This window comes from Dermacentor albipictus, chromosome 5 (genome assembly GCF_038994185.2).
Source record: "Dermacentor albipictus isolate Rhodes 1998 colony chromosome 5, USDA_Dalb.pri_finalv2, whole genome shotgun sequence".
NCBI classification, from domain to species: Eukaryota; Metazoa; Arthropoda; class Arachnida; order Ixodida; family Ixodidae; genus Dermacentor; species Dermacentor albipictus.
Window position 1 is genome coordinate 78,223,772 of NC_091825.1, and position 17,301 is coordinate 78,241,072.

Genomic DNA, 17,301 nt, shown 5'->3' on the forward strand with positions numbered 1-17,301 from the left:
CCTGATCTTCCCCAGCTGCCTTCCCCCTTTGCATATCTCCTAAGGCTTTCTTTACTTCTTCCGGCGTTACCTTTGGGATTTCGAATTCCTCTAGACTATTTTCTCTTCCATTATCGTCGTGGGTGCCACTGGTACTGTATAAATCTCTATAGAACTCCTCAGCCACTTGAACTATCTCATCCATATTAGTTATGATATTGCCGGCTTTGTCTCTTAACGCATACATCTGATTCTTGCCAATTCCTAGTTTCTTCTTCACTGTTTTTAGGCTTCCTCCGTTCCTGAGAGCATGTTCAATTCTATCCATATTATACTTCCTGATGTCAGCTGTCTTACGCTTGTTGATTAACTTCGAAAGTTCTGCCAGTTCTATTCTAGCTGTAGGGTTAGAGGCTTTCATACATTGGCGTTTCTTGATCAGATCTTTCGTCTCCTGTGATAGTTTACTGGTATCCTGCCTAATGGAGTTGCCACCGACTTCCATTGCACACTCCTTAATGATGCCCACAAGATTGTCGTTCATTGCTTCAACACTAACTTCCTCTTCCTGAGTTAAAGCCGAGTACCTGTTCTGTAGCTTGATCTGGAATTCCTCTATTTTCCTTCTTACCGCTAACTCATTGATCGGCTTCTTATGTACCAGTTTCTTCCGTTCCCTTCTCAGGTCCAGGCTAATTCGAGTTCTTACCATCCTGTGGTCACTGCAGCGCACCTTGACGAGCACGTCCACATCTTGTATGATGCCAGGGTTAGCGCAGAGTATGAAGTCTATTTCATTTGTAGTCTCGCCGTTCGGGCTCCTCCACGTCCACTTTCGGCTATCCCGCTTGCGGAAGAAGGTATTCATTATCCTCATATTATTCTGTTCCGCAAACTCTACTAATAACTCTCCCCTGTTATTCCTAGTGCCTATGCCATATTCCCCCACTGCTTTGTCTCCAGCCTGCTTCTTGCCTACCTTGGCATTAAAGTCGCTCATTAGTATAGTGTATTTGGTTTTCACTCTACCCATCGCCGATTCCACGTCTTCATAGAAGCTTTCGACTTCCTGGTCATTATGACTGGATGTAGCGGCGTAGACCTGTACAATCTTCATTTTGTACCTCTTATTAAGTTTCACAACAAGACCTGCCACCCTCTCGTTAATGCTATAGAATTCCTGTATGTTACCAGCTATATTCTTATTAATCAGGAATCCGACTCCTAGTTCCCTTCTCTCCGCTAAGCCCCGGTAGCACAGGACGTGCCCGCTTTTTAGCACTGTATATGCTTCTTTTGGCCTCCTAACTTCACTGAGCCCTATTATATCCCATTTACTGCCCTCTAATTCCTCCAATAGCACGGCTAGACTCGCTTCACTAGATAACGTTCTAGCGTTAAACGTTGCCAGGTTCGTATTCCAATGGCGGCCTGTCCGGTGTACTGCTATGTATACTCCTATGTTTCACTGCCATCATTGAACTTTTTTGTCTCCAATGCTCATCCAGTTTGTTTGCTTACTAATCATTTGCGGCCTTTGTTTCTTTTTTTCTAGCTTTCTTGTAAATATTTGATCCGTGCTTGTATCTATATGTTCACCCTGCGAAAATCCCTTCCTGGGATTGCAGTAAAAATAAATAAATAAATAAATAAATATTTTGTATAGGCTGTCACACGCGTGCTTACCTTGCAAGCATTTCCAATGTGTGGGTTCTGGATATGGAGCCTGAAAGCAACGAACGCATTAATCGTAAACTGATCACCTCGCGACATCGTTTCCAGATGTGCAGTATACCACACACGGGCTAGAAACAATATATATGTATATGAGCACATGCACAAAGTTTCAAACTCACTTTGAGAGGAAAAGAAAGCGAACTGAAAACCTGCAGTCACTTCCCGTTCGGTCACCCATCAATGTACAGTTAAGTAACGAAGAAATTAGGTTAATCAGCACATTCATTCTTTTTTTGTTTGTTTATGTATCAATGTACACTGGTTATTCCTTCCTCGCACTCAAGTAACATTTGTACGAAGTTGGCCTGCACCTATCATTTGTAATTTGTACAGTGAATCAATGCTGTATTGCAGCGCTGCGGGCCATCACGTCCCAACGAAGTGATTTATTTGACTTCAACTTATCTCTGCCCCTTACTAGGACAAGCTTTACCTGCATGGCAGTCAGTGCGAAATAAACTTTCAAGCAGCTCACCCGAAATATTGGAGGCCCTATACAATATCGACGCGAAACGCGATTCGCTAATTGTTAACATGAGTGTGCGGAATACATGCGGATCGGCGTATACGCATACGTGGTTCCCACATGCTCCGGTTGAATTTCTTACAGGCGCACAGAATGCCTGCGATGCCGGGTGAAATGTGCGCAATGTTGCGAGAATCCCCATGAGTACGAGACTATTCCACCTAAATCACCGGAATACTTCAGCTCAAATGTTGGTTTAATTCATTACGTTCAGTTTATCACCACATTTGCTAGCATAACCTGCCAGTTTTTTTTTTCTTCACAGTACCACGCCTTGTGCAGCGATGCCACTCGAAAAGAAAAACGAAAGCATGCCCATTTTGGTGCAACGGAACGACGGCGCCATCTGTCATCGCGACGATGAAATTCTTCTTAACACTGCGTAACAGAAGCGGCACCAGCAATACAAAATAGATTGCACAAGGCGCTGCCATTTTGAATAATTAAAGCGGTGTAGACACCAAATTCGGAGAGAGAGAGAACTAAACTTTTATTTTACGAAACGGTAAACCGAGTCAGAACCCGGTTCACCCTAGGTGGGAGGATTCCTTATTCCAAGAACCCTCTGGCTTGGGCTGCCTCCTTGGCCCGGGCGACGAGACTGCCTTGGTCGTGCAGGTCATTGGAGGAAAGCTTGGCCTCTCACGTTTCAGTTATATTGATCTGAGGTGAGTTGGGGCGCTCTTTTATTGCTTCTATGGGGCGGCTTTCTTTGGAGTCGTCTTGTGTAACTTGTGAGGTAGGGTCTGCGGCTTCGTCACGCAGTGGGCAATCCTGGACCATATGTTAGTTGCAGGGTGTCTGGAACGTCGCAATGGGGGTATGTGTACGAGTACTGCGTAGGATACAGTCTGTGCATGATTATTCCATGCACGTAGGTGTTGGTCTGTAGGCGGCGCAGGATGACTTCTTCCTCTTTGCTCAGATTCTTGTGTGGTGAAGCGTATGCTCTTCTGCCGAGTCGGTGGTGTTGCAGAAGCCCCGAGTACTTCAGGGTGATGTCATCAACGTTGGTGGCCGGCCTAGTGTGGGATGGCAGGAAAGCCCGGCTGGTGTGCTCGCAGGCAGCGGTGTGTGCCACCTCATTTCCTGTCATGCCCTGACGGCCTGGGACCCAGTTGATGTGGGTGTCGGGGAGCGGGGCGCGTGCGATGTGATTTCTTAGTATTTTGAGCGCGGTTTCTGATACGCGTCCTTTTTGATAGTTGCGCGCTGCTGCTTGGGAGTCTGTTAGTATTACTGCTACTTCAGGGCAAGTTGTCATTGCCAGAGCGATTGCCGCTTCCTCTGCAGTCTCGGAGGCTCTTGCTCGGATGGTGACAGCTGCAAGTTCTTTGCCTTGGTGATCCGTGACGCTTAGGGCAAAGGCGTTTCGTTTAATATACCGGGCAGCATCAGTGTACCTTGTATCAGGGTCTCTCCCGTATTTCTTGCTGAGTGCGCGCATTCTGCTTTGCCGACGCTCCTGATGATAAGTTGGATGCATATTGCGCGGTATACTTGCAACGCTGATACAGTCCCGGACTGCAGGTGGGATTCTTGCTTTCTGGTCTGTGTCTGCAATGAAGCTTTCACTGTAGTTGGGGTAGCGCAAAACTGCACGTCCGGTGGGTGTGAGCTTGAGCCGCTCTAGTTGGCTGATCTTATGAGCCTCTACAAGCTCTTCCCCCGTATTGTGGACGCCGAGCTTGAGGAGTTTCTCCGTTGATGCCATGGGTGGGAGGGTCAAGGCTACTTTGATTGCCTTTCCAATGACAACATTGAGTTTCTTCATTTCTGCTGGCTTGACCGTCAAGTAGGGAGTTCCGTAGGTGATACGGCTAGTTATGAGAGCTTGAATTATGCCTAGTGTGTCGCGCTCCTTAAGTCCGCTTCTTTGGTTTGTGATCCTCTTGACGAGGTGCGTAACTTGTGACAGTGTGCGTTGGAGACGCGGGAGAGTGGCCGCCCCTGATCCGTCCTTGTGGATGTGAAGTCCGAGTACGCGAAGAGAGTCGGCTGTAGGGATCTGGGTTCCGTTGAGCGAGACGCTAGGATCGGGTTCGATATATTTAGGTGGTCTTCCTCGCGTCCGTGCTCTCAGGACGAGAAGCTCCGACTTTTCGGGTGCGCATTGGAGACCGCAGTGTCGGAAGTATCTTTCGATAGTATCGACGGCTTCTTGTAGATTGCGTTCTTGTTGTCCAGTAGTACATGCTTTGGTCCAGAGCGTGACGTCGTCAGCGTAAAGGGCATGGCATAGGTTTGGTATGGCGTTCAGTTGTTTCGGTAGCTTGATCATTGCGATATTGAAAAAAAGGGGTGAAATAACTTATCCTTGTGGGGTTCCTTTGTTGGGTAGCCGAAATTTATCGCTGCGGAGGTTGCAGACGCCTACTGTTGCTGTTCGGTGTGTCAAAAGGCTGCTGATGTAGTTATAGATCCGGGCTCCGCAGCCTGTATCTTCGAGGTTGCGGAGAATGGCTTCGTGGCTCACGTAGTCGAATGCGCCCTTTACGTCGATTGCCAGGATTGATGATTTGCGTCTGTGATCGAGGTAATCAAGCAAGTCTTTGAGGAGCAGGAGTACGTCCTGCGTGGACAGATGCTCTCGGAATCCGAACATGGTGTGCGGCAAGTGTCCGTTGTCCTCGAGGTATGTTGTTAACCGGTTGTGCACCATGTGCCCGAGGAGTTTGCCCACGCAAGATGTGAGGAAAATGGGACGTAGGTTTTTGATGAGAAGGGGTTTGTTGGGTTTGGGGATCATGGTGACCTCCGAATGCTTCCAGGCTGTTGGTAGGTCCTCCTTTCCCCAGCAGTCGTCGTAGTACTGTAGCAGTGCTGTAGTGGCAGATTGCGGGAGGTAGCGTAGGAGCTTATTGGTTATTCTGTCCTTGCCGGGACTGGTGGTTCTAGTGAGTTTGGCTAATGCTGCGTGGAGCTCTGCCTGGGTGAATGGTCGATCGAGATCTGGGTTTGGTGCACCGTCGTACGTCTTTCCTCTCGCTGATGAAGTGGGCTTGTCGCTGCTAAGTTTTTGCTGAAGCTCACGAAGGAGATCATGCTCCGATCCAGCATGATTGTGGATCAGTATGCGCAGATCTTGCCTCTGTTGCGTTTTGGTGCGATCGGTAGCAAAGAGAGCGCGTAGGAGATGCCAGGTTTTCTTGGTGATGAGTGTCCCTTGTATGCTGTCACAAAAGGTGTGCCAATTTCGCCTGCTAAGTTGCTCCGCGTAATCTTGGGCCTGTATAAATTCGGAGGATAAATTTACTATTGTACAAGCTGGGGTCGGTTACGAGAAACACAAGGGCGGCATAGTGGACAAGTTGGCACGGCATGAACTCGTCTTGTATTTAACGCAACTCAGGTTGAGTGTGAAGAAAAAGAAAAACAAGGAAAAGAGGGATGGAAGGCACCGAGCTAGGCGCACGCGCTTTATCTGGTGCGCGTTGTTGTTTAGGAGGAAACAGTGCAGATAACCGGTGACTGATGTGTGGTGGAAAGAGCGCGCTCACTAACGCCTATGGAGCGCGTTTGAGGGCGCTGCGTTGTGATGCGGGCGGACGGTTAGTCACGTGATATTTTCCGTTTTTCGCGGGCTTTCTTTAGCAGCCGGAAAAAAAATATACGCGCAAAAGGCACCCATGGTTGAAAACATGCCAGTTTAAGTTTCTTTACATTTTCTACATGTTCTTCATTGCCACTCCAGAGTAGGATCTCTAAAAAAAATTGCCAGTTGCAATCAGTAAAGTGAATGGCATAACAAATTTATTACTGGCCTGGCGGCTGCTCAGCTCACCTGAGCAATACGCGATTGGCTATCTTCACACAGAATGGCCCATGTATTTAAAAACCACGACGCATGTTAGCTAGGACGGCCTTTACTTGATAGAGGCGTTCAATCTGTCTCCTACTGCGCAAAAAGCCACATGCACACACAAACGCATCCTGACGCGTACACATAGAGCATATTGTAGAGTCACTCAGGCCCTAAGTGATGGCCAACGACAAAAACGACATGTCCTAAACAACTCCCCCTACGCCTAGCGTGCCTACGACGCGGTAAACATAAGCCGAACGCGGTTGTCCTCAGCGAGCCGCAGTGCGCTTAGCCAGTGGACTTGTGGTGGAACCCCGCGGTATCTAAGCAACGTAGCCGTAGCTTGATGTCGGCTATCGGCTAATAGCAGCCGCCTAAAGGAATGGCGAAATAAAGCGCCCAATGGCGAAATAAAGCGTTCAATGACGAAATAAAGCGTCCAGAAACGAGAGGAGAGGGCCTTCTGTTGGAAAGAGAGCGTTTGAGAGAAAGGTAGCTTCGCGATCCGCTTGCGAGCTCCACGCACCACGTACGACATCAAAGCTTGGCTGAGATGTTTGCAGCAGCGTATGCTACCCGTGGGCTATGTTATTTCACGAAGCCCGAGGGGTGGTTCAGGGCCTCTTTAATTTCAAAACCCACATTACAACTGCTGAGAGGGGTATGCAATGCATTACTGATGGTTTGAACGATTGTTTTGAGCTTCTGTATGAAAACGTACCCTGTTCTGTGTGTTCTATGGGTGGTTTCAATGAGTGTGTGCACTGTTTGTTTCACTCTGCTGAGAGCTTGTAGCCTCTGCCTTGGGAAACGTGAGCCATTGGATTTTTTTTTTTGCTTACGGTGGTATGAGTCATTGCATTTTTGCTCGCTTACGGGGGTATGAACCGTTGCTGATGATGATAGCTTTTGTACCACACGGCTAGAGGCCGCGTTTTTTCCAAGGCCATCGCGCAACGAGCCCTCAAGGGTTTTGCCTCAATAAAAACAGTCCATCCGAATTAGCTTTATCATCACATCTTCCCAATTAGGGAATTTCGAACGAAATTCCTGAAACATCCAAAAAGTGGATGCATGACAATTCTTCCTCGTCTTCGACACATTTTTCAGGATGCGTACAAGAGAGCGCCGTAAAGCACCACGCCCGAGCCTCGACACGCCTGCGCAGATATCTGAACGAAGTGCCAGGTGGCGATAAGTTTGAGCTGGCAGAACTCGCGGAGAAACGGATCGCTTATCACATGCTCACATTTTCGACAGGTAGTGCTGCTTCAGAAGTTCAGCGTAGTGATGTCGTCGCTCGGAGCGACTCATTCCAGTCGTTGATTTGAAGATGGGCGCAGCACGCGGCACGTAACCTGGCTGGCCAGGAACGATCTCTGTAAATGAGAAATAGAGTGAAACAGTGATGAGAATCGTCTACAGGGGGATATATGCCCCGGTATGCATAAACTGGCTGGCTACCACTTGAAAGGACACTAAAAAACCACCTGAACACCATCTTTGAACCTTATCGTTATTCTTCAGAAACGTATGTTCATTCTTTTCTAACGCTGCTATATCGTGGGACAGAACGTGGGGGATAAACTTTCGCCAGTATCGCCCGAAGGGCGAAGCACTGCCAGCGATAGCAAGGATTAGCGTGGCCAGAGTCCTTCCATTTTTTTTTTGGCAAGAGTCCATTTCCATTTTTGTGGCCAGAGTCCTTCCAAACATGGAAGGACTCTGGCGTGGCGCTCGAGCTCCTCGGACGGTGTTCTAACTATGTATACGCGGTTGCGACATGTGGGCGCGACGCAGAACGCAAGGCAACTACTCATGTGCACAAGGAACAGCGCCCTGGAGTCGTCCCCAGGTGCCTTACAACGGTGGCGGGAATAAGAGCGCCACTAGTGGCGTTGCCAGCTCCGCACCTCGATGTTGCACGAGGTGAGACCGGCGGCTGGGAAACCGACGGCGTTACAGTCAGCGGCAAATGAAACGTCCGACAACGTTAGCCTGACGTTTACGGCTCAGACCATGGTATCGAACCGGCACTGAACCGAAAACTGATCTTTAGAAAAGTCGCAGTTTCGCCCTCAAGGTGAAGCGTGGACTGCGATAGCAAATTAATCAACAGCTAGCTGTACGAGGTAAGGATAGCCGTTTTATTTGCCGTATGAACATGTAAACGTAGGCATACTAACTAAATTAACAAGCATGGTGCCACGCGCGCACAAACATGGGCACATCTAACTCGATGACAGCGGAAACTCGCTGTCAAAACGCTGGAGTGAGGAATCATGGCAGCAGCAGCGAGCGAATTGACATTCGTAGTGCCTCTCGCATCAACGCGAACTAAGCCGCGAAAACGCAGTGCGCGGCCGGACTCTGTCTCCGCCGCAGATGGCATTCAAGATACAGCGACCCAGAGTACAGCGCGCCCACCCTCCCTAATATCTCATTATTTGCGTCTCTGGCACTAGCTTGAAAACGTCTGTATCCCTGTACAATGAAGGTAAGGTAGCAAGTTCAATTGGCACTCTACATCACCAACTGAGGCATACATGTCCATTTATTTTCTTTCTTTTTTTATTTGCTATGAAACACAAACAGTTATTGAGTTCAGTCAAGAAAGCTAGGCCACTGTTACGGACAGTACGTTACTGGGACCATGAGGTTGCTGGAAACCAGATTATTTTGTCGCTAGTACACGGTTACGCGCACGACAGCGATGCGGCAGAAATCCGCCGACAATTGCGATCCTCCCTAAAGGCCAGAATACATGGAGCGAATATGCGACGAATAGTCGGCGTTCGACGCCCGGCGGCGTACGCGCGACGCGCGGCGGCGGAGAAATCCTCGTTCGCCGCCGATCTAGCTGGCGCAGAAAAGTTCGTCGGGCGTCGACGATACCGGAAGCGGCAAACGAGTGGCGCCCCAAAGCGAGCCAATCAGGCCTCACTATCCGCCCCGACTTCCGACTAGGCTTCCCGCCCAGTGTTGCGACAACGCATAGCATCGCCGCTTTCTTTAAACTACATCGGTACATGAATGCCTCAAACACATAAAAAATACTAGAAATCATTTCTAAACAAAATTTTACGCGTTTTAGAGTATTCTGCAATTCAAAAGCGATAATAGTTGTCGTTAAAGGTGTTTTTTTTGTGTCATGTGTTTCACTACAGCGCATTTGCCTCGCCTAGCCCCACTGATAACAGCGCCGCGAATCGCCGGCGGCGGCCGCCGTGTCTTCGTTCCATGTAGCGCAGCCCGACGAACATACGGCGTCGCGCCGCGGCAGATTTTCTGCCGCCCGAACTTCGTCGTGAAAGTTCGCTCCATGTATTCTGGCCTTAATGCGAATTTTGAGCTACAGCTGCTAAGGTGTTTTGAATTCGCGATATATTGAGGCACATAATTTGATTCTCAACGACAGCGTCCTCTCGGCGGCTGCGCTTAGCCTCTGCTCGGCGAGCTAGTTCAGCAGCAGCGGCACACGGAGCACTTCCACCGGTTGCGCATGGTTGCGTTGCTCATTGTTCATGAAGCGTGAACACGGGAACGCGCGCCTGGAGTGGAGCGCATTATCTAGCGGTGGCGCCGCAGGCGAAGTGGCGCATGCGCCGTGGGTCCGTATCCCACGCCGGCACTTCAACGAAGCTTCATTTCATTTGCCTGCGCATTGTAGGTCCCGTCCCCGTAAGCCAATTCTTTCCGGTATATAGGCCTGTGCCTCGGGAGCGAAGGGGAAAGACAGCTGAGCCGAATCCACGCCGGAAAAGAACCGCAAGCCGTGGCTTCGCGTGCCCTCGACCAGGCGCCATCTTTGTTTTCTTCTCCTGCGGGCGCGCGCTATACGGGTTCCGAGCGCCGCCCAAGGGAGGGTGCTACCAGCGGTGTTCGAATTCCGGGCAGGAGCGTCAATGCTTCGGCCACAGTAATCGCGGAGGGATTTCATGTTAGAAAGAAAGAGGGCGCCTGTGTTAGCGACACGTCGGTTGTTTCGCGTAGCAAGAAAAAGTCATTTTTAGAAATGGTGCTGTAATCTGTACGCTCTTTGATATAACGCATTATTTGGCTTGATGCACAGAGCGCTTACGCGATCCTAGTCCGCTGTGTATTTAGGTAGGCGAAATCTTCACAATAAAATTTAGTTGCGAGTTAGCGCTGGTCCTGCGCGTTGGTGTCTTTCTCTTAATCGCCCCGCCTTGAACCTGCGCTTATACCAGTATCCATTTATTAGCCGCGTGCCTGTTCGCCGCCGGCATTCCGCTTTCGTCATAAGCCTTTCGCCATACTCTCCTCCTCCACTCTCCCCTTCGCTATCGTCATCTTCAATCTACGCTCCGCGTTCGTTCTTTCCTCATTCACAGGGTTCGTTCGCTCGGTTACGTAGGGGCAACGCCGACGTTCGTCGCGGGAACGGCCACCTAAGAGCTGCGCTCTAAGATTATCTCAGGTGCTAAAATCACTTCGCCGTTGCGTCAAACTAACGCCTCCATGAAGAGCGAAAGGAAATTGCAAGCCGCATTTTAAATTACTCCTATGACGTCTTGCTTCGAGAGAGAGCCAATTTTTGGCAGTTCTACGGGACTCTCTTCTTCAACCACGCGAACGCCGTAGGCGCGGTAGCCGCGGACGCGGCACCAGACGCGGCCTCCATGGCTCTCGTACGGGGCTATGACCCAGACAGCATGCGAGAAATGGAGCTTTCGACCGCGGAGACGCCAGTTTTTGATGAAACTACGGAGTACACCATCCAGAAAAAGTTAGAACAATGGGAGCGAGCAACCTCGACGCGCGCCCGTTCCGAACATCAACGCAGCCATGGTGGCGGCAGTGACGGCCACGTCAACACTCTGGCTCTTGGCAAGCACGCTCAAAGTAAACGCTGAAAGCCACAAGTCATGCCGAAATTCGGAGCGGAAGACGCTGTAGTCGTCATCAAGCCAAAGGGAACGCTGAACCTCGCACAATTTAAGGGCAGCAACCAGATCGGGGAAGCAACGTACGCTGCTGCCGGCATTCCGCGGGCGTCGCAGGATCTCGCAATTTGGCCGGCCTGGGACCAGAATATAATTATTATTGGCATCAAGAACGCCCAACTTATTCGTCAGGTCCTTGCGATCGGACAGCTCCAACTCGGAGGACAGGCCCGAGCGGTTCAAGCCTACCTCAAGTCATCGGACAACACAAGCCGTGGTGTTATTCAAGTGGACCCCACAGCCACTGAAGCGGATATTACTCAAGCCATTTATTCGCCAGAGGCTCCAGTAGTAGGAGTCCGAAAATTAGGAGAGACCAACGTAGCAGCGATCACGTTCGAGGGCCGGAGGGTGCCTTTCAACGTTTATTATTGGGGCGAAGCTGTGCCGGTTCGCCTCTACCGCAAGACGACGCCAGCCTGTCTCCGCTGCGGCACGATCGGACATCGCGCCGATGTTTGCCCTAATCCACAGGCCGGTCGATGCCAGGCTTGCGGCGAGACGGATCTAGAAGAGGGCCACGAGTGTCAACCCAGCTGCCTCATTTGCGGGGGCCCTCATGCCACGGGATCAATTCAGTGCACGCAAAAGTGCAGGAGAGGCGGTGCTGGAACTGGGACCAAGCGGAAGCCCGTCCATGGAAAAGCCAGTCAACATCACTCCAGGAACGCTGGAGGGAGCGAAGCCCCCGACCTGCAAGCTCGGACGCAGGGGGCGACCCCTTCGCCTCGACCGCATGCAGGAGCCTTCAGAGGAGGCCCCAAAGGAGGCGGTCGTCCAGCAGACAAGCACGATGGGCCAGAGCCAGAACACAGTCCCGGGAACAAAACGAGCAGCAACAAGGTGGGCTGGGCCAGTGTGGTTGCCTCCCCTCCCCTCACGTTGGCTAATGAGAGACTTAGGGCTGAAAACGAAAGGCTCAAACAAGATATACAACAACTTAGAGAGAAGACGGCAGCGAACGATACAGGAAACTCTAGAGCACTTCAGGTACCCTCAGCTCAGGCGATGGAGGAGGACAACCCTCCCCCGCTGCCGTCAGGTAGTGCGACTAAGTCACCCCCTCGTATGTCAGAATTCGGCCGAGGAGCGTCGGGCGGCAGCGTAGCGTTGGCGGCTGCACCCTCGACAGAGGAGTGTACCACACGCGCAGATGTGGACGCAATTACAAATAAATTCAGTTCATGGATGGAAAGCATGGAAAAGCGCATGCGAGAGGAAATCGAGAAAATGGAATGTCGCATGCTACCAAGCCTACAGGCTAGCGTAGAAAGAATTGAAGAGACGCTAAGCAAAAAAATTGAGCAGAACTTACAAGGAATGACAGAGCAGACAATTCAAAAAATGTTAGAGCCGCATCTCTCAAAACTCCATGCTTACGAGATTAGGATTGACCGTAAGTTACAAGAATTCGCTGAATGCTCGCGCACTAAGACACCCAGATTGACAGGAAAAATGGGCACCAGGCAGATAGCGTCTGATGATGCGCTTGACCTGAGTAAAGAACAAGGACTGACCTCTTCCAGTTTGCAATATGGCTCGTCAAACTAAGTTAACAATATTACAATGGAACTGCAGGGGTTTTAAACGTAAGCGGGAATCTCTGCAACACTATGTGGACTGTCTAGATGAGAGACCGGATGTAATCGAGTTACAGGACGTTAATGCCGCAGTTAAACTCAGGTCGTACAGTACACATCAAACTAACACTTCGACTTGCATACTTGTACATAAAGACAGTACGACTTCAACTGTAGACCTCGAACTTAATGCTGAAATAGAACATGTGTTTATTCGTATCCTCCCTAACACTCGTTCCAGTAAAGGGGCGTACGTACTTAACATATACAGCCGCCCTAAACACAGGACAGCAGTCTTTGACGAAATTTTTCGAAAAGCAATGCAGGCTGCAAAAACTGCGCCTCTCATTATAGTGGGGGATTTTAACGCGCAAAGCTTTCTTTGGGGTTACAACAACGAAAACGTAAAAGGCAGGAAACTGGCAGCAGCAATATCGAATATGGCTCTTACTATTCTGACGGACCCGCAGCATCCTACAAGAATAGGCAATAGCGTTTCAAGGGACACATGCCCAGATTTAACGCTAGTCAAAAATGTTAAAAATTGCGAGTGGCAAAATACGCACGAAACCTTAGGCAGTGATCATTACATACTCCGAATTTGCCTAGACCACAACAAGCATCGTAAACACAGGGGGCAAGCTCGGCTTACGAATTGGTCGCTTTTTCGAGAGTTCGAGGGTCCTCAGCTCGACTCGCCTATTGAGGATTATGAGCAATGGGCTGAGTCACTTCTAGCTGCCAGAGAGAAAGTCACGAGAACGCTGCACACCTCAGAGGATGTCCCGGCAGTCGACAACCACCTTCTCCACCTCTGGGAGGCCAGGAGAGGCCTCACCAGAAGGTGGAAAAAGCAAAAACACAATCGCAAGCTTAAAATCAAGATTGCTGAAATTACACGACAAGCGGAGGAATACGCGTGGACCTTAGCCAAAAACAACTGGCTAATCAAGTGCGACTCATTAAGAGGTGGGCTTGGCGTCAAGTCTACGTGGAGCCTACTGCGATGCCTCATCGAACCCAGCAAGACGAGTGGAGAGCAGCAGCGGAACCTCAAGAGAGCCCTCCACGGCTATGAGGGTACGGATGAGCAGCTGGTGGCAGCCCTGACGAGAAAATACCTCTGTACGACCAAAGATGACGAGCCTGTATTGCAGTATGAAGGCAAAGATAATCCAGAACTCGACAGAGACTTCGAAGTAGAAGAAATACAGGCGGTGCTACTAACCATGAGAAGAGGTACGACGCCAGGACAGGACAAAGTTACAGTCGGCTTGCTCGCCAACATGAACAAGAAGATGCTAGGCCAGCTGACGGATTATATCAATGAGTGCTGGAGAGCTGGCAAGCTGCCCCTGGCGTGGAAATCGGCAGACGTCAGCTTTATCCCTAAGCCGGGCAAAGAGGTAAATATTAACAACCTCCGTCCGATTTCGCTCTCGTCATGTGCCGGCAAGCTGATGGAGAAAGCAGTGCATGCCAGACTTTCAGCGTATTTGGAGGAAAACGATTACATGCCCCACACCATGTTTGGCTTCAGAGAGCGCCTATCCACGCAAGACGTACTGCTGCAGCTCAAGATGGAAGTTATTGACCCACCCAACAAACGCAGTAGCAGAGCCATCTTAGCCCTAGATCTCAAGGGCGCTTTCGATAATGTGAAGCACTCAAAGATCCTGGAGAACCTGCGGAAGACACAGTGTGGAAGAAGGACTTTTGAATACATCAGAGACTTCCTACTAGACAGACAGTCTCATGTGAAAATTGGAGATTTTAGGTCCCAGCCAATCCCTATGGGCACCAGGGGTACGCCACAAGGAGCCGTCCTCTCCCCCCTGCTCTTCAATATTGCTCTTATAAATTTGCCTGAGGAACTCGATCGCATAGAGGGAATTCGGCACGCCCTCTATGCAGATGACATCACTGTCTGGGTGACGAAGGGCAGTCTGGGGCAGATGGAAGAGGTGCTCCAAGAGGCTGCTTCGACAGTCTAAAAATATGCCGAGGAGTGCGGACTGCGCTGCTCTCCGGAAAAATCGGCACTTTTAATCATGCGCAGACGAGAAGATGAAGCCCCGGTCAAAATTAGGGTGCACGACGCTGCGATCCCTGAGGTGGAGACGGTGCGTATCCTGGGATTATTGGTTAACAACAAGGGTGTCAACGCAGCAATGATCACTCAACTCCGTACATCATGCGAACAAGTACTACGAATGATCACACGTATCACCAATAAAACGAGAGGGATGATGGAGAACGACACTCTTCGGTTGGTCAAAGCCTTTATACTCAGCAGAATTGTGTACGTAGCTCCGTACCTTCGAATGAGGAAGTGTGATTTAAAACATTTCGATGTCATGATCAGAACAGCATATAAGAAGGCACTAGGACTGTCGGTCAAAACATCTACAGAGCGCTTATTGCAGTTGGGGGTGCACAATACAATAGATGAGATAATTGAGGCCCACCTATCAAGTCAATATGCCAGATTGGCAGGAACAAAAACAGGACGCAAGGTACTAGAGGACCTAAATATCGGCTGTCCTTACTATACGGCAACACGACAAGACATTCCGAAAGAGTGGAGGTACAAATTCGCGACCCTGCCCCTTCCTAAAAACATGCACCCAGAATATCATCAAGCAAGGAGGAGGGCAAGAGCCAAAAAGATGGACCAGATCTATTCTAAATTAGAGGGGGCCTTCTTCGTGGATGCTGCAGGTCCGGTGGGAGGAGTCTCCACAATATCGGTGGTGCATCAAGGGCAGACGGTCAATGGACTTTCTGTTCGGCACGGGGAAATCGCAGAATTGGAAGAGGCGGCGATCGCTATGGCGGCTTCGCATCCTAGTTCAGAATACATCATTACAGACTCGCAAACTGCCTATAGAAATTACACGCGGGGCCGAATTGCACCGCTAGCTTGCAGGATCCTCAAACAATCTGGGGTCTTCGCTTCGCGCAAAGAGCTGATCTGGGTGCCAGGTCATGAGGGTGTAGAGGGAAACGAGCGTGCACACGCTGCCGCCCGAGCTTTTCTCCCCCGGGGTCCCTCCTCCTCCCTCCCCGAAGACTCGGACTTCCCAGTGCCATTAATAACTTATGCAGACGTATTACAACACTTGCGCTTATCGCGACGAAAATACCCGGGCCCAGCTAAGGGATTGGACAAATCAGAGGAATGCCATTTACGAAGGTTACAAACCCTGTCATTTAATAATCCAGTGAAGCTGCATGCTATTGAGCTACAATCTTTTTCAGCCGAATGTAAATTCTGCGGGCAAAAAGCAGATCTCTACCATATGGTATGGGCCTGCCAGGCTAATAGTGCCTTAGAAACTATAAAACAGCCAACGTGGGAAGGATGGGAGGCAGCCCTGTCCAGCTCAACCCTCAAGGACCAGCGAGCCCTCGTGGAAGGAGCTAGGGTGGCGGCCTTAGCCAACGGAATTCCGGAATAGGAAACCGACCACCCTTCTCCTAACTCCCCTCTCCCTTTTTTTTCCTTTGAATAAAACGTTTTCATCATCATCATCTTAGAGTACCCCATTTTAGCTTTCATTCGTAGCAGCGCAGCAAAGTACAAGAGCCCAATAAATTGCGAGGCAAAATGAGTTCACCGCAGTGGCATCAGAACCACATATTAAAAGAATTCCACCTTGGTTTGCGTTACCACTAAGTTATGTGATTTAATTATCAATTATCGTAATGCAGTTATAAAATCGATATCAGTGCATGCTTCCGATTCTTTTTTTCCTCCTGGTGAGTGATGTTCATGCCACTCCTTTCATGTTTCACGGTATCAGAGATTGCAGAGTGCACATCGTGAAAATGTCGTTAAAGCACGGCTTTCACGTCTCCCTGTTAGCACTTCGTTTGTTTAAAACAAGATAAATTGATTTTTTATGTGTGCGCGTGTACGTGACTTAAACGAAACACGAAGCGATAAGAAAATGACTGATTGTGGCGAGTGGATGGGGAAACAATCACACATCGCGCTATCGACGCGGGCAGTAACTGACCTCAGCACAACGCAATGACGACTGCGCAAGGCTTCTGCGCACCTTCAAACAATGCCGACCGCCATTTACGACTGTACTAGAACCGACGAAGAAACGGTCTTTAACTATATTCACGCCGTACACGCACATGTAAACACGTAGCGCCCTGCAGACAACGAGTGGCGCATTCCAGTCTCTGTGATTCAGCCAGTGCCCGGCCAGAGAGCCACTCTGATCAATCTCGCGGCAAATAGCGACAATTCGCAGTTCTAGCGACATTGCAGGAAATTTAGGCGAGGACACCCTGCCCCTAAGCTCACCGCTTTCCCAGTCCTCCTCCTCCATGATCCGTTCGATCCAAGCACACATTGATGTAACAGTACCACACAGGCCTTACGCTGTTTATCGCACAGAAAGAAAATGAACCGTAATACCCACGCAAGTGGTTCGATGCATTTGTGTTAAAATGTTCATAGCAATTTATTAAGAACATATATAAAAAAGTCACGTTCTATCAAAATGGTTGGCTAAACGCAAGCCTGTTAGTTAAGCTTACTTGTAAAACTGACTGAGAGACGGTTACTCCCGGTAAAGTGGTCTAAAGTATCAGTTATCAAAGTGGAATGGGAATACATTCTCTTTCACGGATGAGAGAAGAAGGTAGACGAGGTGCCTGTCCATTTGGCTGCCGCCACTTTCCTCCTCT

At 49.7% G+C, this 17,301-nt stretch overlaps 1 protein-coding gene across 2 annotated transcripts in view; it reads right to left on the minus strand.

The window, feature by feature from the left end:
- Nucleotides 1-16,968, minus strand: part of LOC135921189 (uncharacterized) — a 55,395-nt gene extending 38,427 nt beyond the window's left edge. For both annotated transcript variants that reach the window (XM_070539662.1, XM_065455501.1), the window contains exons 1-3: nt 16,916-16,968; nt 7,297-7,426; nt 1,666-1,705 (exon numbers count right to left, since the gene is read on the minus strand). In XM_070539662.1, coding sequence (XP_070395763.1) covers nt 1,666-1,705; nt 7,297-7,426; nt 16,916-16,964 — 219 coding nt within the window. In that variant the 5' untranslated portion in view covers nt 16,965-16,968. The remainder of the gene's footprint in view (nt 1-1,665; nt 1,706-7,296; nt 7,427-16,915) is intronic.
- Nucleotides 16,969-17,301: the final 333 nt, after the last annotated feature.